The sequence below is a fragment of the Dendropsophus ebraccatus genome, chromosome 6, assembly GCF_027789765.1.
Source record: "Dendropsophus ebraccatus isolate aDenEbr1 chromosome 6, aDenEbr1.pat, whole genome shotgun sequence".
Classification (NCBI taxonomy): domain Eukaryota; kingdom Metazoa; phylum Chordata; class Amphibia; order Anura; family Hylidae; genus Dendropsophus; species Dendropsophus ebraccatus.
In genome coordinates, this window is record NC_091459.1 from 11,750,822 (window position 1) to 11,774,605 (window position 23,784).

General features: G+C 42.3%; 1 protein-coding gene across 2 annotated transcripts in view; it reads left to right on the plus strand.

Annotated features, from left to right (window-relative positions):
* ELOVL5 (ELOVL fatty acid elongase 5) overlaps nt 1–23,004 on the plus strand; it is a 37,677-nt gene extending 14,673 nt beyond the window's left edge. For both annotated transcript variants that reach the window (XM_069974508.1, XM_069974509.1), the window contains exons 4-8: nt 9,345–9,422; nt 13,443–13,614; nt 16,156–16,280; nt 18,456–18,590; nt 20,194–23,004. In XM_069974508.1, coding sequence (XP_069830609.1) covers nt 9,345–9,422; nt 13,443–13,614; nt 16,156–16,280; nt 18,456–18,590; nt 20,194–20,322 — 639 coding nt within the window. In that variant the 3' untranslated portion in view covers nt 20,323–23,004. The remainder of the gene's footprint in view (nt 1–9,344; nt 9,423–13,442; nt 13,615–16,155; nt 16,281–18,455; nt 18,591–20,193) is intronic.
* The last annotated feature ends 780 nt before the right edge of the window (nt 23,005–23,784 follow it).

The following is a 23,784-nucleotide window of genomic DNA, read 5'->3' on the forward strand; positions in this document are numbered from 1 at the left end:
CAGAGGAACAAAGAATATTATCAAATCAGCTGGTGATTTGTCTTTCAGTAGTTATCAGCTGCTGTATACCCTGTAGGAAATTTTTGACACCGTTCTCTCTGCTGCCACCTCTGTTTGTGTCAAGAACTGTCTGGGGCAGCAGCAAATTCCCTTCGTAAACATCGTCTGCTCTGGACAGTTTCTGACACAGACAGAGGGGGCAGCAGAGAGCAGCATGTCATACTGTAAGGCATACACCCACTTCCTGCAGAACTTAAAGCAGCTGATAAGTACAGGAAAGCTTGATGGTATTAAATAATCTGAGCAGAAACTCAGATACACTTGGAAAATAATCAGAATGTAGTCACTAGCTGACTACGCACGGGCTGTTAAACTTAAAAGCATCCGTGCCAGTCCAGTCATTTTGATAGTTTCCAGACCTATCTGTGTCTTGGAAGAACAAATTGTGGCGTGAACGATCCCTTATACAGTGCACACGAAAGGGAAGATTTATCATGCAGTCTTTTAGTAGAAGTGTCCTTTGTTGGCCGTAAGCAACCAACCATAGCTCAGCTTCCGACTAATAACCGGCTCTGATCTCTGATTGGTAGCTGTGGGCAACAAACACAGACTTGGGGTACTATTACACGGCCCGATCAATAATGTAAATCAGCACTGAACTGCTAGATCGGTGCTCGTTTACTGGGCCTATTACACGGCTCGATTATCATTTAGTAAGGGCTGCATGGACATCCTTAGTGATGTCCGGGCAGCCCTTGCCCTAAACTGTTCATACATTAACTCTCCATGCTCCCGGTCTTCTCCTGTTCTCTGTTCTCTACTCGGCACCACGTGCAGCAGCTTCTCTGTGCTGACACGCCACTCAGCCAATCACAAATTGTTTCATCAGCTGATCATTGTCTCTATTACACAGGGCGATAATCGGGCGATTATCGCTCTGTGCAATAGTTTCCTTACTATTACACCGTTTTGAGAAATGAGGCCTAAATTACCCAAGGCTGGGCTTAAAGGGGTAGTGCAGCGCTAAAAAATTATTCACAGAATAACACACATTACAAAGTTATACAACTTTGTAATGTATGTTATGTCTGTGAATCGCCCCCTTCCCGTGTCCCACCACCCCCACCCGTGTACCCGGAAGTGTGGTGCATTATACATTACCTGATCCGTGTCTAGCCCGTCCGCCATCTTGTGCAAAACGTCATCTTCGGACGGACGACCGAATCGCAGCCGCGTCATCAGCCGCTCAGCCGTGAGCACAGTTATGACGCGGCGGAGGGGGGACGGCGGCAGCGATTCGGCCGTCTGTCCGAAGATGGCGTTTGGCACAAGATGGCGGACGGGCTCGACACGGATCAGGTAATGTATAATGCACCACACACTTCCGGGTACACGGGTGGGGGTGGTGGGACACGGAGAAGGGGGCGATTCACAGACATAACATACATTACAAAGTTGTATAACTTTTTAATGTGTGTTATTCTGTGAATAATTTTTTAGCACCGCACTACCCCTTTAAATAGGCTCTATTATGGTGTGTTTACACAGAGAGATTTATCTGACAGATTTTTGAAGCCAAAGCCAGGAATGGATTTGAAAAGAGAATAGATCCCAGTTTTTCCTTTATGACCTGTTTATTTTTATATATATATATATATATATAATATACCGATATCAGAACATCTGAATCAACACTAAATATAACCTTATAAGATTTCACCTATATCATATAATACTACGAAAAATCTCCACAATGACAACTGATAAATTTCATCATTGTATTTATTTATTTTCATATGGACAAAAAATTCATCCCTCCCATAAAACCATAAACACAAAAGACTTTAAAAACTCCATATGGCTCCTCGTCAAAGTGGTTGTAAAAATGCGTTGGAGTGGTGGGAACTGGTACACATGGCCACCGGGTATATGTTTGTATGGCTACAGTGAAGTCGAGGCAGGTTATTCATTAGGATGGGACCAAGGGCTTGTATGTAACATACACAACATGGTTTGCAGTATTTTTTGGTTTACAACCTAAGGACATATTGCAATTGAAGCTATATCCACTTCCCATTACTATTGCTGCTATTGGGCTGCATAATACAGGGGATTGTGCAATATTTATTTGGATGCTGCTATAAAATTAATCTGTTCTTATTCTTAGTTTGTACTCAGTCTATCTGCTATTTAATATATATATATATATATATATATATATATTTCCTGTTATCCTGTGACATGTAGTCCTTTATGAATTTGGATAGATCTGCTATTTATTAGATATACATGAATTTATATGTTATCCTGTGCCCTATTTATGATATTTATGTACCAGACTCCCACCATAGGTTTTTAATGTCTTTTGTGTTGATGGTTTTATGGGAGGACTGAATTTTCTGCCTATATGAAAATAAATAAATACACTGTTCTCTCTTTATGACCCTGTTCCTGGCTTTGGCTTCAAAGATCTGTCAGATAAATCTCTCTGTGTAAACGCACTATTACTACAAATAACTTTTGACATGTCATCAAAATTTATTGATCACAGTGGGTCTCTCTGCTGGCACCCACTTTGATCAGAAGATACAGCTGTGGAGAGATCCCCTCCCAAGTGGCCCGCTACTCATTCTGTCAATATTTTCTCACAGACTTACATTGAGAAATATTGCCGGTATGCACAGCCGGCCAGGGAGTGGATCTCTCCACCGCTGTATCATCTGATCAAAGCGGGTGTCAGCAGGGAGACCTACTGTGATCAATAACATTTGATGGCATGTGAAAAGTTATCTGTAGTCACAGGTACTCTTTAAATTGTCTTTGTTTTCTGTTGTACTTGCCAGAAAAAGCTTCCAATGTATACATTGTACAGAGCCTGTTATGGGTGCCTGACAGTAACACCCTAGACTAATACAGGATCTAGTCAATGGATACATTGTGGGTTTCTTTATTGTGAGAGATCTTCTTTAATTGTCTTATTTGGTTTGGCAGAGAAGTTACCAGCTGAACTGCAAAACCAGCCAGACCAACAAAGGAGACTAAAACCTAAGGACACACACATGTTATAGTTCAGTCTGACTCCAACTGGTTTGATATACAGCTATTACTATGTATATTCTCACATTACAGTCGCCTTACAAACATATCCGTGGTTATAAAATCGCTTACGTCTTTGTGGCGAAGTGGAAAGCTATTTTTAGTCAGGAACTTCCCTGTCCGTAGATGAAGGTTCCAATGTAAATTACTTTGATCACCTGCCTGCTGTCTTTTGATATCTTATTTCTCAACATCTCTTTTGCAATACATCCATTGTGTGAGCCTATGGTGTGATTATGACCCTAACTCATGGGTCTCCAAACTGCGGTCCTCCAGCTGCTGCAAAACCACAATTCCCATAATGCCCAGACAGCTAAAGCTTTGGATTTGACTGTCCAGGCATGATGGGAAATGGAGTACTGCAACAGCTGGAGGGCCGCAGTTTGGAGGCCCATGGGCTAAGGGCTCTGCTGTACCTCTATATCACTTTTATTTCATACAAAGGGGAAATTTAACAAGCCGTCTCATAGTAAGATTCTCAAGCCCAAGTACTAAGGGGAAAACTTTCATTTCTCACATTGCTCCAATAAAATGAAGGCCGAGCTCTGTGGTTCCTAAATAGTTTTGCAAATACATTCATCGGGCAAACTTGCCTCCTCCTCCTCCTCCGGATGGGCTGCACTTTTCATCCTACATGTCTAGGTTACCAACCACTTCTCTGCTCTAAAAGCACAGAACCAGCTGGTATATGTGGCTATACTACATTATATATATGAATATATATACTATTGGGGACTTTTATAAAGTGGCGCACAGGGCATTTTCTGGCGCAAAGAGCCCATTTGCGCATAAATTAATTTGCAAAAGCTTGATTTGCGAATTATTTATTCGCAAGTGGACCTTCTGCTCTGTTTGCGCAAAAGGGGCGGGGAGGGAGGCGTAACGGCAGGTGCGGCAGCACGCAAAGGGTACATGGCCTCTGCGTGCACCGCATTTGACATTTTTCCAATAGAAAAAAATTTCAGTGAAACATAGGCCAGCTCTGAGCAAGTGTAGGTTTCACGTTGTGTGCACCGGGGCTGTGGAGTCTGTAAGCCGCAGCTCCGACTCCTGATTTTATAGGATAGTAACCTACAACTTTTCCCCGACCACCCTTATGTAATAGGGCCAGTGTCCTATTAGAATGTTGCTCATAATATGTATTGATGAGCAAAACTTATAAAATTCATATCAATACTCAATTCTAAATTGTTCTAAGATTTTTTTTTAAAGCTAGAGTTGGACATTTTTTCCGACTCCAGCCAAAACTAGCTCCAACTCCACGACTCCGACTCCACAGCCCTGGTGTGCACGGACAGGCTCCGGTACATAAATCCTCAGAGCTCCAGCGCTGCACGGACATTTTTAAGTCATAGACATGTCAAAAATTTTGAAGTTACAGTGAAACTTTAATAAATGCCCCCCTATATGGCTATGTTCGCACACAGTATTTCCGTCTGTCTTTTTTCAACCAAAACCAGGAATGGGTCAAAAACACTGAAACTGCTAATCTTTCCATTATACTTTTTTGTCCACTTTTGATTTTGGTGGAAAAAAAAATACTGATGGAAATACTATGTGTGAACACAGCCTGTCACTATACATCTATACTATATCTATCTATATCAGTCCGATCACTGCTTTTAGAGCAGAGTAGTGGTCAGTAACCTAAAAACAAGCTGTCAACAAAGGATCAGGAGAAGGAGGCGAGTGTACGAAAAATGTATTTGCAAAAATATTTAACTTGACAAGCACTACAAGTATAACTAATGTTAGTTGAGTTTGAAATACTCCTCAAAATGGGGATTCCGGCGAATACAAATCCTAACATTTACTTACAGTTTCTGAGCCTTCTCTGATGTCTTCTGATGCAGGTAAGCATTAGATGTTAGACTTGGGGAAGCAGCCTGTGTCAAGGCCCTATTCCACGGAACGATTATCGGCCGATATCGGCCGCTACGGACGATGATCGTCCCGTGGAATAGAGTGCAATGATCAGCCGACATCGTTCATACCATAGTGAATCCAGTGGGGACTAATTTAAAACCATTGTACGAGTACGCCGGTCTTCATAAATCTCCCCCTTTAGCTTTAGCAGTCCCTACTGCATGAATTCTGGAAATAAATAAAGCTTTTTGTGATTACTGCTACTTTAGTTTAGTTACTATAGGTAAGGGTGCTCTTAGCTCCATATTAACATGGTGTGAGCACTGACTGAAGTACACTTGACCAGGAAGAGTAAATAGAAACACGATCAGTCACAAGAATGTCACCTGATACATGCGGAAATGATTGTCAGTTACTGGCCTCTCTGCCTGTCAATCATCCCGCCGAGCACACTGACAGGCAGAGCTCTGTGACTAGATACGGCCAGGGAGCCACCCAGATGACTACTTTCCCGCCCGTGTCTGTCACAAGCAAGGGAATAAAAGTCATATGTCCCCGGTATGAAGCTCCTACCGGTATGTGCCGCGGCTGCTGCAGGAGCTTTATACATTGCTCCAGGGAACCATATCAGCCCAATTGGGCTGTTTGGTTCCCTTTAACTTAGAATAACACCCAGCAAAAAAATGTATTCTCTGTGTTATTTAAGTGCTACTTGCATGTAGGCCATTAAACTATGGATGTGCATAGTGGTGACCAGACCTGCACCTATCGGGGTTTATGGTACGTGTCCTGCGGATATGTCATAAATGCTTTAAATTATGATACCTCTTAACGCATGTACAATCTCCTAGGACTTAAAGGGGTGTGGCCTTGATAAAGGGGCGTGGCTCAAGACGTTGACACAAATCTGGCTCATAATTCTGCTGCACTGCAAGGGCTTATCCCACGTTCTGTGACACATGGACAGCACTGATGGGGAAGCCCCGTCATGGAGTCTTTACCCGTGCGGCATGATGTATCAATAGGGTGCCTGGAGCGGGAAATGTCACTCTAATGACACAGCCACGCAGGAAATCCCTGTCAGTGCTGTCCACGTTTCACAGAACGTGGGAATAAGCCCTCAGCAAACTAATAGTTGGTAGCGTTTTTACCAATTAACAATAAACGATCGCAAACAAGATTGTTTATCGTTAACCTGAAACCATTCACCATATTATACAGAACGATGGTCGTTAACTACGATTGTTACTACGATCATTTACTCCATCTGATCCCAGCAAAAGAAGGAACGATGTGCAATTACACTGAACAATTAGTGACCGAATGCGGAATTACAGTGACCGAATGCGGAATTACAGCGAACGATTAATAATGATTTTAGAGTCAGATCTAAATCCACGATCAATGTCAGACGAACAATTTTTGAAACGTTGCCTGCAATTTTACACAGGACAATTATTGTTTAAATTCAAACAATAAAACGATTTTCCGCATTATAGTCGTCCTGTGTAATACGGCCCTTAGAGTAAGCAGTCATCAGTAGAGATGAGCAAATTTGCCAAAGTTCGGGTTCGTATGAACCTGAACTATCAGCTTCTGATTCCCGCTGTCTGCAGCCTCCGTGAACAGTGTGGATGCAGCCTTAGGCTAGGTTCACACTGCGTTTTTGCAATCCGTTTTTTTTGCAAAAAAAAACCGGATGAAAAATGGATGACAAAAACGGATGCATTTGTGTGCATCCGTTTTGATCCATTTTTCCATTGACTTCCATTTTAAAAAAAAAAAAACGGATCAGTTTTTTTTTTTTGACGGACACAAAAACGTAGCTGACACTTTTTTTGTGTCCGTAAATAAAAGAGGATCCGTATTGATCCGTTTCTTTTACAATGGAAAAATGGATCAAAACGGATGCACACAAATGCATCCGTTTTTTGCAAAAAAAAAAAAACAGATAGCAAAAACGCAGTGTTAACCTAGCCTTACGGACCGCTCGGAAAACTGGGATACAGACATTGGCTGTATCCCAGTTTTCCAGGCGGTCCTTACGCTGTATCCACCCTGTTTACGGAGGCTACAGACAGTCGAATCAGAAGCCGATAGTTCAGGTTCATATGAACCCGAACTTCAGCAAATTCGCTCATCTCTAGTCATCAGGTGAGACTCATTTACCATACTGTCTGTCTACTCTAAATTTGCACATAGAAAGTTTTAGTACATCTGGGCCATTGAGCCATTTTCACTGAGAAAAAACCCCAAACCTTTTAGTTTGCATGGTGTCTACGTGTTCCTGTAATACGTTACACACAGATACGGCTTTGAGTATCATTGTGCCCTTTATTAGTATTATTGGTTCAGTGCAGCAGACAATCTCCCAGCAAATTGCAGGTCCTGTTAGATTACAGTGATTTGCGTAGTACATGTACAGTATAATTATATCACGTTACACACTGTCATTATCCCGGGAGGGAGAGAGCACAGCTTAACCTTATGGCTGCACAAATTCCAAACCAATAGCAGATGTGTAACAATCCTTTGGGTAGCTTCTTTCCAGGTTTTATTTATTTTGCAGGGTTTCAACAAAAAAAAAAAAAATGCAAGGAGTATGTTTTTTTTTTTTTTTTTTTTTGCTCAGGAGGGCTTTTTTCACTATGGCTTGGGAGGGGATGGATGAAAGCAACAATGTCCACTTACTCCCCCAGTTCCAGCACTGGGTCCCCACATCGCGCCACTCTGGCCTCTGGTCCCTGGCTATGACGCAGCTAAGGGCCCTATTCCACAGTAACGATAATCGGCCCCATTTGGCCCGATTCGGCCGATTATCGTTCGGTGAAATAGAGAGAACGATCAGCCGATGATCGTGTCATCGGCTGATCGTTTATTTAGGGCCAGACCTAAAATCATCGTTCCCCCACCGCGCATCGCTACGGTTGAATAGCGGTGCGCGGCGGGCGACCGACGATTTGACAAGCAGCAGCATCATCATACATTACCTGTCCAGGCTTCTCCGCGGTGTCTTCGTCCCTGGGTCCCGCACGCTCTATCTTCAGAATAGCCGGTCAGCTGACAGAGCGCTCAGCCAATAGGCCCAGTAAACGAGCAGCGAACTAGCAGATCGCCGCTCGTTTACATCGTTGATCGGGCCCTCCTCGGCCTGTGGAATAGTACCCTTAGACCAGGAAGCAGCCGGAGACCAGAGCAGCACCATGCGGGACGCAGCACTGCAACCAGGGAGGTAAGTGCACGTCGTTGCTTTTATCCATCCCCTCCCTTGCCATAGTGAAAAAAGCCTGGAGTGCTCCTTTAAATACGGAAAAATAAACAGACACCAGAAGTAAAACAGGCCCAATTGATGAAAGGATCTCTTGGGTTCCCTTTAGTTCTATTGATGGGCATTTCCTACAGAAAATCTAATAGATCGGCGCTCGCTTACAAAACCTATTATGCTGCTCGATAATCCTGCGGCCAGGGCTGCTCTTTCCTTTATCGATCGCACATCTCTTATTACTTGGAGACGTGCAGATGGCAGATTATCGGCCAGTGAGCCTGACCCCTGACCCCTGATTTGAGAGATAATCTCTCTGTGTAACAGGAACTTTAGAATGTGTTCACATGTACTTATTTAGCTATAGATTTCACACAGCAGATTTAAGCTATTTATGTCTATTAAATCTAAAGCTTTTATTTCAAACCAACTGGCACCAGAATGTGACAGATTTGTAATTTACTTCTATAAAAAAAAAATCTCCAGTCATCCAGTACTTATCAGCTGCTGTAAGTCCTGCAGGAAGTGGTGTATTCTTTCCAGTTTGGAGAGCAGGAGGGATTTTCTATGGGGATTTGCTATCTGCTCTAGACAGTTCCTGACATGGACAGAGGTGGCAGCATAGAGCACTGTGTCAGACTGGAAAGAATACACCACTTCCTGCAGGACTTACAGCATCTGATAAGTACTGAAAAACTTGAGATTTTTTTTTTATAGAAGTGAAGTACAAATTTCTGGCACCAATTGATTTGACAGAAATTTTTTGGGGGAGAACAATCATCCAGTTGCTTCACATTGATAACACCGCCATTAATACATACTTACTGAAGAAACCTGGAAGCCAATTACACAGTACAGGGCTCCAGACTAAAAAATGTCTTGGGTGCCTGTTCATTGGGGCTCCTGACTGTAGTGTTTATGATGGACGGTGGAGTGACCACATGTATGATCTCTATCTTCTGGCTACCTGTAACCACCACTAGGGGGAGCTCGGGGACTTCTTTTAGTCCAGGCTAAAAAAAAAATGTAATTCCTGTCACACTGACAACTGTTATAGCTCTGCAATATATTGTCATATTTTGAGTATTTGTTTTACTAATATATATAATTTTTTTTATAGCTAGTAACAGGTGTATGGGAAGGAGGCTACAGCTTCTTCTGTCAGGACACTCACAGTGGAGGAGACGCAGACATGAAGGTGAGGAACGCTGCTAATGACTTGTGATATATGTGAAAATAGGAGCAGAAAAGATGGGATCCTGATTTTGCGGTCCGCTTCTCCCCGGGTCCCGCGCGCTGAAGCTTCAGTGCGGCCTGTCTGAGCTGAAAATTAAGACAGGCCGCTCTGAAGCTGCAGCGCGCGGGACTCGGGGAGAAGCAAGACCACAAGAGGAGCCCCGGACCATGGATAGGTAATGTATGCCAGTTTAGCAAGGGCTGCAAGGACATTAATAACTATGTCCATGCAGCCCTTGTTAAACGATTATCGGGCCGTGTAATAGGCCCAGTAAACGAGCGCCGATCTAACAGATCGGGGCTCGTTTACAGTTATTATCGGGCCCCCATCCGCCCGTGTAATAGGACCCTAAGAAAACACTGAGTACTCTCAGAGTTGTAGACTCTGTAAGGACAGGGGTACAGCAAGTTCAAACCTGCAGTTATGGGAATGACAGACGTGTAGGAGAATCCCTTCTTCCTGCAGATGTCCAGTGTGTTTCAGTATTACTTTAAGTTTTATACTATACTACACATATAGCCTATTAGTCCTTTGGAGTCTTATTGTTTTCAGATCTGAATAAAACCTCCTATATTTACATAGAGTGTGGAAGTCAGAGCGGAACAGTGCTGACGTTTCTTATGAATGAGTTTGAGACCCGGCCAAATGGCAAATGACTTTGTTGTTTAGCAACTAATCCTGCTAAATCATTGTACAAGGTTGCAAGAAAAAAAAAAGAAAAATAGGATGGAAACTGAGGTGACTAATAAGTTTCCTTTCGGTAGAATGGCTTTTATTTCCACATTGTAGTGAGGGGAGGTGACGTGACTCTTGTAGGCCTCTGTGGTCGGGTGTGTGGCACTCTCCTGCTGCAGCCACAGCCCACTGATATGTAGTTTTTAAAGGGGTTGTCCTGAGAAAATCGTTTTCTTTCAAATCAACTGGTTTCAAAAAAGTTATCTAGATTTGTAATGTACTTCTATTTAAAAATCTTCAGCCTTCCAATACTTATCAGCTGCTGTATGTCCTACAGGGTGTGGTGTATTCTTTCCATTGACACAGTGCTCTCTGCTGCCACCTCTGTCCATGTTAGGAACTGTTCAGAGCAGGAGAGGTTTTCTATGGGGATTTGCTGCTGCTCTGGACAGTTCCTGACATGGACAGAGGTGGCGGCACAGAGCACTGTGTCAGACTGAAAAGAAAACATTTTCCTGCATGACATACAGCAGCTGATAAGTATGGGAAGACTGGAGATTTTTAAATAGAAGTAAATTACAAATCTATCTAACTTTCCGAAACCAGTTGATTTGAAAGAAAAAGATTTTCGGTGGACAATCCCTTTAAGCCCAACTCCTCCACATTAATGGAATCTCAATTCTTGGGCAATTCATTGCCATTGTAAGGAGTGAATTGCAGTAAGGCTGGGATTTCTTCTGCCATAGGTAATAGGAGTCCCCGGGCTCTATTCACTTAGTAATCAAACTGTAGTTCTGTAGACATGGAGCCATTTCCTACCCATTACACCCATTCTTACATCACTGCAACCGCAACATTGTCTTTTTATTTCATCACAAGAATATTAAGAACAGATGCAGCAGGTCAGACATTGAGCCTCACATCCTTCTTATGTGTGCGGCCCCAGGGATGCAGTGCGGTGTCTGTCCTGACACGTTGCCATATGATGTTACATAGGAGACATGACATTTATATCTTGCAACAGAAAGAAGTGTTAATTAGCCATGCTAAAACGTGTATTACAACTCCAGCACACCAGGGATTGGAAGCCACCATATTACTAAACTGTATAGATTCTATATTCATTTAGATCAAGTCATAATATTAACCTCCTCCCACCGCTGGGCAGTAAATTAACATCGCTGCAGCCTATGCCTGATGCTGCAGTAATATTAATTTACGATCCAGGATGACATAGGCGCAGAAGCCGGAGACCCGCTGCAACTCTCAGCACCGGAGCCGCGTTCCGTTGCTGTGAACTAATCGATAGATACTGCTGTCAGCACGACCACAGCATCTATAGGGCTTCTGACAGAGAATTCTCCCTCTACAGAGGGAGGATTCTCTGTCCAGTGTCCATCGGGGCTCTGTGAAGTGATCGCAGAGCCCCGATGGTGGCCATGGAAACTGAAAGCCTCGGGCTTTGGGGGCCGGCGTGGGGAGGGAGGGAAGGCGGGGCGTGCTGCCGTGAGCTCTGCCCCCTCCCCTCTCTCCCCTGCTGCTGTCACAAGATTGTAACAGCGGCAGGGGACAGAGGAGAGGGGGCAGACACATGGGATCATTATGATCCCATAAACTGATATTCTAAAATGACCTGGGCATTGATGCATCAATGACCCCAGGTCGGGAAAGGGTTAATGATCATCTGTAAAATCTACTGTGAAGAGGAAGCTGTTCGGCAGCATATGTAGTTCTCCCAAAAAAGAGATTTGTAATTTACTTCTATTAAAATGTCTCAAGTCTTCCAATACTTACCAGCTGCTGTATGTCCTGCATGAAGTGGTTTTATTCTTTCTAGTCTGGAGAGCAGGAAAGATTTTCTATGGGGATTTGTTGCTGCTCTGGACAGTTCCTGACATGGACAGAGGTGGCAGCAGAGAGCACTGTGTCAGACTGGAGAGAATACACCACTTACTGTAGGACATACAGCAGCTGATAAGTACTGGAAGACTGGAGATTGTTTAATAGAAGTAAAATTACAAATCTCTGGCCCCTCTCTTACTTGTTTTCCCCTTTCCCTTCTTACTCTTTTTTGCGTAATTGTTTCAAGCATTGATACACGTTTTGTTGGTGAATGGATTACCACATTCCATTGATGGGTGCTGTGACACAAAGGGGCACAAATCAGGCAGTGCAGATAGTCAACCAAATCTGTACATATTGAGAACTCCGTTTTCTCCCATCACAGATCTTTGGATGCTGACTTGCAAATTCTGTACAGTATAAGTTAAAGGGGGTTGTCCAGCGAAAATCTTTTTCTTTAAATCAACTGGTGTCAGAAAGTTATATAGATTTTATAATTTACTTCTATTAAAAAATCTCAAGTCTTCCTGTACTTATCAGCTGCTGGATGTCCTGCAGGAAATGTTTTATTTCAGTCTGACACAGTGCTCTCTGCTGACACCTCTGGCTGAGACAGGAACTCTCCAGAGCAGGAGAGGATTTCTATGGGGATTCATATAAAACCGAGAGAAAGTTCCTATCTCAGCCAGAGGTGGCAGCAGAGAGCACTGTGTCAGACTGAAAAGAATACACCACTTCCTGCAGCACATATAGCAGCTAATAAGTATGGGAAGACTTGACATTTTGTAATAGAAGTAAATTACAAATCTATATAACTTTCTGATATCAGTTGATTTGAAAGAATTACATTTTCGCTGGAGAACCCCTTTAATTACTCTGGACCTTCATTATTTAGAACTGGAAAGAAATAGTCTGTATTGCATAAAGTCCCTGAGGAATCCCTGGTAGTAAGGTTTATAGGAGTCTGCATTTTTGAGGGTTAAAGGTGTACTCTTTCTTAATCAACTGGTTTTAGAAAGTTATATAGATTTGCAATTTACTTCTATTTAAAATCTCCAGTCTTCCAGTACTTATCAGCTGCTGTATGTCCTGCAGGAAGTAGTGTATTCTTTCCAGTCTAAAACAGTGCGCTCTGCTGCCACCTCTGTCCATGTCAGGAACTGTCCAGAGCAGCAGCAAATTCCCATAGAAAACCTCTCCTGCTCTGGACAGTTCCTGACATGGACAGAGGTGGCAGCAGAGTGCACTGTTTTAGACTGAAAAGAATACACCACTTCCTGCAGGACATGCAGCAGTTGATAAGATCGGAGATCCTGACGGGATACTCGGGAAATCGTTAAGAGATGATGATGATTATTGTATAGAACACATAAAAACTGGTTCAAAAGGAAAAGAAGCTTTGATATTTGCTCAGATTTTTGTAGATATATTAATATATTAATGCAGAAACCTTTCTTGTTACAGATAGTGCGAGTCCTCTGGTGGTATTACTTCTCCAAACTCATTGAATTCATGGACACTTTCTTCTTCATTCTCCGAAAAAACAACCACCAGATCACCGTCCTCCACGTGTATCACCATGCCTCCATGCTTAACATCTGGTGGTTTGTCATGAACTGGGTGCCCTGTGGACACTGTGAGTACTAGTAGTCCCTATATATGTACTTAGAAGCACTGGAGGAGGCCGGCCCGCCCACCCCCAGTTTGAGGAAACCCCCTCCCCTCTGTGACCCGGCTCCATTGATTCTGAAGGAGCCACGTCACAGAGGGGAGGGGGTTTCGTCATACTGGGGGCCGGCCAGCCCTCCTCCAGTGCTTCAGGACGGGCCGGTGCCCGAGAAAAGACCTGCGGTTCAAAAAGCACTGCACTGGCGCCACTCTATTCATGTAAAGGGGTTATCCAGCGCTACAAAAACATGGCCACTTTTCCCCCTACTGTTGTCCCCAGTTCAGGTGCAGTTTGCAATTAGGCTCCATTTACTTCAATAGAACTGAGTTTCAAAACCCCACCCAAACTGGAGACAACAGTAGGGGGAAAGTGGCCATGTTTTTGTAGCGCTGGATAACCCCTTTAATTTTTTTTTTTTTTTTTTTTGCAGAAATCAATAGTACAGGCGATTTTAAGAAACTTTGTATTTGGGTTTATTTGCCGAAAAATGCATTTTTATCATGAAAAAGCAGTTTAAAGCTCTCCCCCATCTTCATTGTTTTCCATAGAGATGGGAGGGGTGAAGGGAGATGAGGCACCAAAACAGGACAACAAAGAGTTAATTTACAGCTACATCACCGGGCTTTCTGCTCTGAAGTCAGCACTGACCTTGAATACCGACTTTCACACAGGTCCCACTGTGTAATCCTGGCGACTAATCTCCCTTCTCCCCCCTCCCCTCTCCATAGGTTACACAGGGCACGACTGATGTAAAAGAGGCGAGATTTCCTGATAATGAGCAGTGAATGATAGAGAGGAGGGGGGGGGGGGGAACCTGGGGAAAGTCTTTTTGAATGCAGATAATGGCATATTTGCCTAATAAACCCAATTACAAAGTTTCTTAAAATCGCCTGCACTATTGATTTCTGCAACAAAAATGAGACGACAGTGACACTTTAAAGAAATGTTCTAGGTAGAACAGATTCATGGCCTATGGGATAGGTCATCAGTCATTGATAGGCAGGGGGCCAGCACCCAGCACCACCACACTACACAGTGAACAGGTTGGAAGCAGTCGGCTCTGCTCACCTTGTAGTGACTGCGCCTGGTTACTGCCGCTCACTTGCCATTCACTAGAATGGGAACTGAGTTGCAGTTACACAACACCACCGCTACACAGTGAACAGAGACGATTGCTTCCAGGTCTATACACTATGTAGTTGTCACCCCGCCAATCAGTTATTAATGACCTGTCTGTTTTGTCTGAAACACCCCTTAAAATTCCTGTCCTTTAAATTCCTGTGGTTAGTCTATATAAACCTTAAAGGGGTTGCGTCATGATGTGTGCCACATTCGTAAATGTGAAGGAGGACAAAAGTGATGATTCCCCAATAGTGTTATTCATTTCCTAGTCTCCTCTGTGAACTTTGACCCTGAAGTTAATGCAACAATGCAGACATTTACCCATAATCCCCCTTGGATTGGGGGGAAAACCAACTACCAGTACTAATGGGACAAATCAGGAGACTGCGATTGAACTGGAGAAGAGTGATGCCACCTAGTGGTGCCCAGTGAGCCATAACCAGGGGTAACAGGTTATCAAAACAAAGCAGCACATGGGGGATTCGTGACTCTATAATCTTTCCAATGATACATTTTAAGACATGCTGGTAGATCTGAAATATGTTTCATTTAACATAATGCATCAGTGAAGACCTAGTTTTTGGCATGACACCACCCCTTAAAGGGTTTTTCCTTGTCAACAAATAACACCTGCAAAAGGAAAGCAGTGGGATTTCCATGCCGTGTTTTTAGTTCCTGTCTAATAGATTTCTCTAAATTGCAAAGGCCAAGTTTCAGGTAACCACCATGATGTTAGATCCTCTGTAGTATAAAGAGGAACTACATGATGTACACCTCTTAAAGGGGTACTCTTTCAAATCAACTGGTTTCCGAAAAATATATAAATTTGTAATTTACTTCTATAAAAAAAATCTTAAGTCTTCCAGTACTTATCAGCTGCTGTATGCCCTGCGGGAAGTGGTGTATTCTCTCCAGTCTGACCCCCTGTCCTTGTCAGGAACTGTCCAAAGCAGGGATTTACTACTACTCTGGACAGTTCCTGGGGTGGCAGCAGAGAGCACTGTGTCAGACTGGAAAGAAAACATTTCCTGCGGGGCATACAGCAGCTGATAAGTATGGGAAGACTTGAGATTTTAAAATAAAGGTAAATTACAAATCTATATTTTACCCCTTTAAGGTAAAACATTTCAAAGCCTCCTTTGACAATGAAGAATAAATTGTTATACCAGTGTCTGCTAAAACTAAGATAACCTATACTTATCGATTTCTGGTCCCAGGATACTGCTTGTATCTCAATTACCATGAAATGTAGGTAATTAGGATCCATTGCAAAGTTGCCCACATAGTACATATTTGGACTTTCCAATTACAATGATACTTACTGTACTAGTCATTTCTATGGTGGGTTTTATTACAGAAGTTGTTTTTTTTTAAATATTTTTGCAGCCTTCTTTGGTGCCACTCTGAACAGCTTTATCCATGTCCTCATGTACTCTTACTACGGACTCTCAGCTATTCCAGCCATGCGACCGTATCTGTGGTGGAAGAAGTACATCACACAGTGCCAGCTGGTAAGCCTTTCATTCATTCATTCATTCATTCATCCGTCTCCTGGCAGAGTGTACAGACAGCAGGTTCTATCTGCCCTGTGGGGGTAATGCTTCTCTCTTCTGCTCTCTCTTATAGTAGGGTACAGAGGCCGATTATAGTTTACAAAACCTATGCTGCCCCTCTATATATTCAGATCGGCATATCAGGCGATTCCACATCAGCATGAGGCATGATCCAAGTCTTCTCCATTCATAAATAGCACATGATAACATCTCAGTCTGTGGGGTGCAGCTTCTTATATGGATTTCATAGCTGTATCTGTAGGGCCGACCTCTTTACATAGTGTGTCTGGCCACAACACAAATTTAAAAGGGGTAGTTCACAAAAATGTTTCTTTGAAATCAACTAGACCCAGCAAGTGCCAGAGATTTGTAATTTACTTCTATATAAAAGAAATCCTTGTACTTATCAACTGCTGTATAGCCTGCAGGAAATAGTGTATTTTTTCTGCGGCCTCTGTCTGTGCTCCTCCATAGAAAACCTCTCTTGCTCTCCAGACTGGAAAGAATTCCACTTCCTGCTGGACATGCAGCAGCTGATAAGTACTGGAAGACTTTTTAATAGAAGTGAATTACAGATCACTGGCACTTGCTAGGACCAGTTGAATTGAAAGATTAAAATTTTTGGTGAACAACCCCTTTAAGGCCATGTTCACACACACCGTAAAATGTAGGTAAAATACAGCTGTATTTCCAGTAAAAGGCTGCATTCACACTACGTATATTTCAGTCAGTATTGCAACCAAAACCAGGAGTGGATTAAAAACACAGAAAGGATCTGTTCACACAATGTGGAAATTGAGTGGATGGCCGCCATATAACAGTAAATAACGGCCATTATTTCAATATAACGGCCGTTGTTCTAAAATAACAGCAAATATTTGCCATTATATGGCGGCCATCCACTCAATTTCAACATTGTGTGAACAGATCCTTTCTGTGTTTTTAATCCACTCCTGGTTTTGGTTGCAATACCGACTGAAATATACTGACTGAAATATACGTAGTGTGAACGCAGCCTAATATTGCGTTCCATTTGGCCAGTAGTGGACACACTATATAGAATAACAGATGGAATTGATTACAACAGTTTTTTCACCTGTTCACACATTGTTTTATTTTTGCTCATAACTAAAGCTGATGACCCCAGCAAACTAAGTAATCAGGGGAAAAACGGCAGCGGCAAATATTAAAGGGGTAGTCCACCAAAAAATTTTTTCTTTCAAATCAACTGCTACCATGAAGTGCCAGAGATTTGTAATTTACTTCTATTAAAAAATCTCAAGCCTTCCAGTACTTATCAGCTGCTGTATGCCCAACAGGAAGTTGTATTATTTCCAGTCTGGAGAGCAGGAGAGGTTTTCTATGGGGATTTGCTCCTACTTTGGACAGTTCCTGACATGGACAGAGGAGGCAACAGAGAGCACTGGGTCAGACAGGAAAGAAAACACCACTTCCTGCTGGACACACAGCAGCTGATAAGTACTTGAAGACTTAAGATTTTTTAATAGAAGTGAATTACAAATCTCTGGCACTTTATGGCACCAGTTGATTTGAAAGAAAATTTTTTTGGGTGGACTACCCCTTTAAATACTTTATGAAACGGGCGGAATTTCAAGCGGAATCCGCTTGGAGTATCCACCTGGATTCCGTAGTGTTAACGTACCCTTATAGTTGATTCATTGAGCACTGGTCCAGAGAATGTAACGTAAGGCTACCATGCTTTTCATCTGCCTAAAAATGGGATTAGCTCTTATTATTTGATACTGTATAGACCTTTGCTTGACCAGTCGATGTATCTGCTTGGTTTTAAAACCTTTGAAAATTCAATAAAACATTATTTTAAAATAAAAATAATATAAAAAATATAATATAAATATTACATATATATATATATATATACAATTTTAATTTTAGTACATGGTTGCAACAGGATCTGACTTTTAGAATACATTGTGAGTGTCAAAACCATAGTCCATTTCTTTTTAATGAGACCTGCTGATCCTCCGTACAGTGGGGACTTTCTATAGTGCCTCTTTACTCTGCATAGTGTATTGTGATGTTTTGTGTCAATGATACTTCTCTTTTGACGTATAACAGAAAATCAATGTTTTGTGTATTTTCTCCTCCCCACAGACCCAGTTCGTCCTGACTATGACTCAGACCAGCTGTGCAATGATTTGGCGCTGTGCGTTCCCCATGGGATGGTTGTATTTCCAGAACTGCTACATGATCTCCCTTATCATCCTCTTTACCAACTTCTACATTCAGGTATGAACACCTCCTGATCCAGAACACGCAGCTTTACTACACATTCTACCAGCAGGAGGCGCTGGCCCATAGAGAATATGACACCACCAGGCTCGGCAAGAGTTTCTCTGTATAGTTTCCTTAGTTGAGCTACAATTCCTGTCCGATGGAACATTTGCTCTCTTCCTAAAATAGACAAGCTGAAGGCAGAAAACTATAAATATTTTTTATGTACACTGATGTATTCCCAAGACGCTTTCCAGCAAAATCTACATCATAAAACAGAGTACATTCCAGTTCATCTGCATAAAGTTACACTTTTTATAATAATAATAATAATAATAAACATTCTTTTCTAGAAATCTGCTCAGAAGCCTTCATGCATTGTAAGCAGCATTACATAATGTTACAACCTGATAAACCAAGCATCTAATGGGAGCACGGCACACAGAGTATGGGTCCATGACATGGCATTGTTGTGGGCATGAGCCCATCTGTCATTAGACCAGGGCTAGGGAACCTTGGCTCTCCAGCTGTTGTAAAACTACAACTCCCATCATCCCTGGACAGCCAAAGCTAACGCTTTGGCTGTCCAGGCATGATGGGAGTTTTAGCTTTGCAACAGCTGGAGAGCCAAGGTTCCCTACCCCTGCATTACACTATGATTTTTTTTTACCTAAAAGCAGCATATGGGAATAGGTGATAGGTTTGTTTTAGCCCAAATTGAAAAAACGTACTGTGCTAAATTGAAGCAATGAATAGTTATGAGTCAGCTGCATTCTAGTATAATATGTTACCCCCGAGCCATTATTCTACAATAGAATAACATATGTAGACACACTGCATACACAGTCTTGTATATAGTATTCTTATTTTTATATATGTTCATACATTACTTATGCTTAGAAAGCAGCAGCTCAGAACTGGAAGAAGGAGACTGAATAGATAATAACAAGTATGGAAGGAATTGTTTTAGTCTCCCCATGGGCAGCAACATATCAAAAGTTGTGCTTGAGTGGAATACCCCTTTAGGCTGCGTTCACACTACGTATATTTCAGTCAGTATATGTATATTTCAGTCAGTATATTTCAGTCAGTATTGCAACCAAAACCAGGAGTGGATTAAAAACACAGAAAGGATCTGTTCACACAATGATGAAATTGAGTGGATGGCCGCCATTTAATGGCAAATATTTGCTGTTATTTTAGAACAACGGCTGTTATGTTGAAATAATGGCCGTTATTTACTGTTATATGGCGGCCATCCACTCAATTTCAACATTGTGTGAACAGATCCTTTCTGTGTTTTTAATCCACTCCTGGTTTTGGTTGCAATATGAGGACCACAATACTGACTGAAATATACGTAGTGTGAACGCAGCCTTAGGGTGCATTCACACCTACAGGATCTGCAGCAGATTTGATGCTGTGTTCAGTTATTTAAATGAAATCTGCTGCAGAAAATCAGCTGCCGATCCTGTAGGTGTGAACGCAACATTAAGCATATCTGTGAGTGTTAAGAGTAATAGTATTGATGTTCTTATCGGTCTGTCCAGCCATAGAGATCCATACTACATTTTGCCGGCACAGAGAAGTAAGATGACATATTTCCATTCCATTACAGACATACAAGAAAGCCTCAGCCCGAAGGAAAGATTACCAGAACGGCTCAGTGACTGTGGCGAACGGACACACAAACGGCCTCTCATCGCTGGAGGACAACGTCAAGCAACGTAAACAAAGAAGGGATTGAGGAACCAGCCACCCGGTCCACTATAGCAGACGATATAACATCAGAACCCAACCGCAGTGAATCTGTGCACTGACATCCTTACAGCTACTGTAAATTATTCCTAGCTCTATAATGTGATTAATGTAGATCTTAACATACAGATTCCACCCATCATTAAAAACGCTGAAGACTCACGTAGATTAGCGGCAGTCCTTGTTTAGATGCCCTATTGCAAGTCTCAGTAATGCCATAAAAGCCACAATTCTCGGTCTGCTCTACCAAGCGGCTATTGAATTACTCATTGGCAGGGAATGCTGGGACTTGTAGATCTTACAGGTGGGGTCACATCCGCTCTAGACCATAATGCACTATTGCCCTTTTGCCTATAACACGTTATCTAAAATGTGTGGAGAGAGGCAATGCCATTAATAAAAGAACCTGTGGTAAGGTCTAAACCTATATATTTTTCGATATACTTCTATAATCCATCCAGTTTGTAAAAAGACAAAACCTTATAACCTGCATAAACGTTTTGTAGACTTGTCATTGAAGAGCCGGGACGAGATAACAACTCCATACCGGGCTATCTCAGGGCAACGTGAGGTATCTGTACTGTTGGCACATAAGAAAGGACACACAGACTGGGGGAGGCAGGAGGATATTTAGAACAGTTCTTTGTCACCTACAGCTCCGAGCGATGGCCGCTCCTACTACTACTTTAGTGCCAGAACAGGCAGCAAACCAGTAGACTCCCTGACGTAGCCATTCGGTCACTGTGCGCACATAGGCCCTTTCTTTAGACTGTGGATACAAAAACAAAGTATTATTGTAGTATATTCTACTCCTGTTGCCTTACTAGTTTCATATTCTAGGTGCTGACGAGCCGTTTGTAGGTACCAGTCGTTCATTTTCTATTACAGGATACCTGTGTGTTTGTAGTAGCCATGTGTGCAATGTAGTGGGAATTAAAAAAAAAATGCCTTAATAAACAGGGGCCACAGCTTCTTACCAGTTAGAATAAAAAAAAAAAAAATTAAAAGAAAAAAAAAAACATTTGACAACTCAGCTTTTTAGTAGATAACTCTATTTTTAGAATTGGTTTGTATTATAGTAGCGGTGACGTTTCCTCATTTCCACTGCACACGTAATAGAGACTTGTGACGTCACGGAGAGATCCGATTGTCATTGGTTTCAGTGTCTTATTAAATGGTACATGGCTTTATCGGCCTGCCAGCGTGTGGAGGATTTACATGGAAGGGTGAGCGAAAAACAGTCACTTTTTCTGTAGGTTAAAGGGGGTTTTCCAGGCTTAGAAAAACATGGCCACTTTCTTCCAGACACAGCACCATTTTTTTTTTTCCTTTGGGTGTGGTGTTCTGCAGCTGCGTTCCATTACAATAAATGGAACTTAAAGGGGTTATCCAGCTCTACAAAAACATTGCCGCTTTTCCCCCTCTCGTCTCCAGGTCAGGTGTGGTTTGCAATTAAGCTCCATTTACTTCAATGGAACTGAGTATCAAACCCCACCCAATCTGGAGACAAGACAGGGGGAAAGTGGCCATGTTTTTGTAGCACTGGATAAACCCTTTGAAGGAGAAGTCCAGCGGATTATGAAATCTGGCAGAAGCCGGGGGGGACTTCTCCTTTAATTGCAATACTGCACACAACCTGAACACAGGGGTGGTGCTGTTTTTTCTAATCTGGGTAACCCCTTAAAATATTTAGAATATTTTTAATTTAAATTGCAGAAGTGACTGCAGCCCTGAAAGAAGCATTCCAGTGTCATTGTGTCACAGTTTTGCTTTTTTTTTTTTGTTTGTTCAATTTGTGCTTAGGCTGCTTGTCTGTATAATGCAGAGAATTTGCACTCAAGGGAATTTATAGCCTGAACTATACAGGTATGTATTAAGGTGCTCAAATGTATACTGGTCATCGTGGCATAGACACCTAGTGACAACAAAGATAAGTCTATCTGCAACTTAAAATGGACTAAATAGCCTGTGTTAGCCTTCTGTCTGACCCCAGTGATGGACGTCATAGCACTGCTGCCTCCCTGAGGATAGTTAAGGCACTGCATACTTTTCTAGATGAACATTAGCACTTGATGAGTCTGTAACCTGTTATGTAACTTTTTGTATACTGTTTTGTCGCCTAGCTGTAATAGAAGCAGTGATATGGGATATGTGAATAACAGATTGCAGTATATCTATAAAAAACTAAAATAGCGACCAGAAGTCTGAAGACTTAGAAAAAGCCATTCTTTCATACTTCATTGATATTAAACATTCCTAGGCTGCCTTGTTGTATGGATGAGCTCACCGAGCATAACCGCTCCCTCCATTGTTTGGGCTACAGTCCCATTTTGTAGCCCCCCCCCCCCCCCCCCCCATGTTACCTTTCTCCCCTATAATTCCCATTTATCAGTTTTAGCAGTATAGTTTTGTTTTGTTCACTTTATGACTTTGTTTCACTTTTGATTTTAACTCATTGCAAAGCTTAAAATGTCGTTGTCCCTGCAGTGAGCAAGTTAGTCAGAATGATGCCAAGGAAATAGTATGAACGTATGTAAGGAGGGGGGGGGTGTTTGTTTTCTTATTTGCCTAACGTCCAACATAGGCAAAGTCATTTGAAGTCATTTATACAGTAATACACATGTCAAATGTGTCTGTTAATGTATTAAAAACATTAAAAGTTGTGATCTCATGGTATAGTGGTCATTTATACAGAATAAGACTTGATATTTTTTTGTGTCAGCTTCAACTTGTCTACACTTACACTACACTTAGCTGAACTTACCAGAAATCCAGGTCCAGTCTCCTGAAGGCAGCTATATAACAGCTATACTTACTGTATCCAGGTTCCGTCTCCTGAAGGCTTCTATATAACAGCTATACTTACTGTATCCAGGTCCAGTCTCCTGAAGGCAGCTATATAACAGCTATACTTATTGTATCCAGGTCCAGTTTATTGAAAGCAGCTATATAACAGCTATACTTACTGTATCCAGGTCCAGTCTCCTGAAGGCAGCTATATAACAGCTATACTTACTGTATCCCGGTCCAGTCTCCTGAGGGCAGCTATATACCAGCTATACTTACTGTATCCAGGTCCAGTCTCCTGAAGGTTGCTATATGACAGCTATACTTACTGTATCCAGGTCCAGTCTCCTGAAGGCAGCTATATAACAGCTGTACTTACTGTATCCAGGTCCAGTCTCCTGAGGGCAGCTATATAACAGCTATACTTACTGTATCCAGGTCCAGTCTCCTCAAGGCAGCTATATAACAGCTATACTTACTGTATCCAGGTCCAGTCTCCTGAAGGTTGCTATATAACAGCTATACTTACTGTATCCAGGTCCAGTCTCCTGAAGGCTGCTATATAACAGCTATACTTACTGTATCCCGGTCCAGTCTCCTGAGGGCAGCTATATTTACTGTATCCAGGTCCAGTCTCCTGAAGGCAGCTATATAACAGCTATAC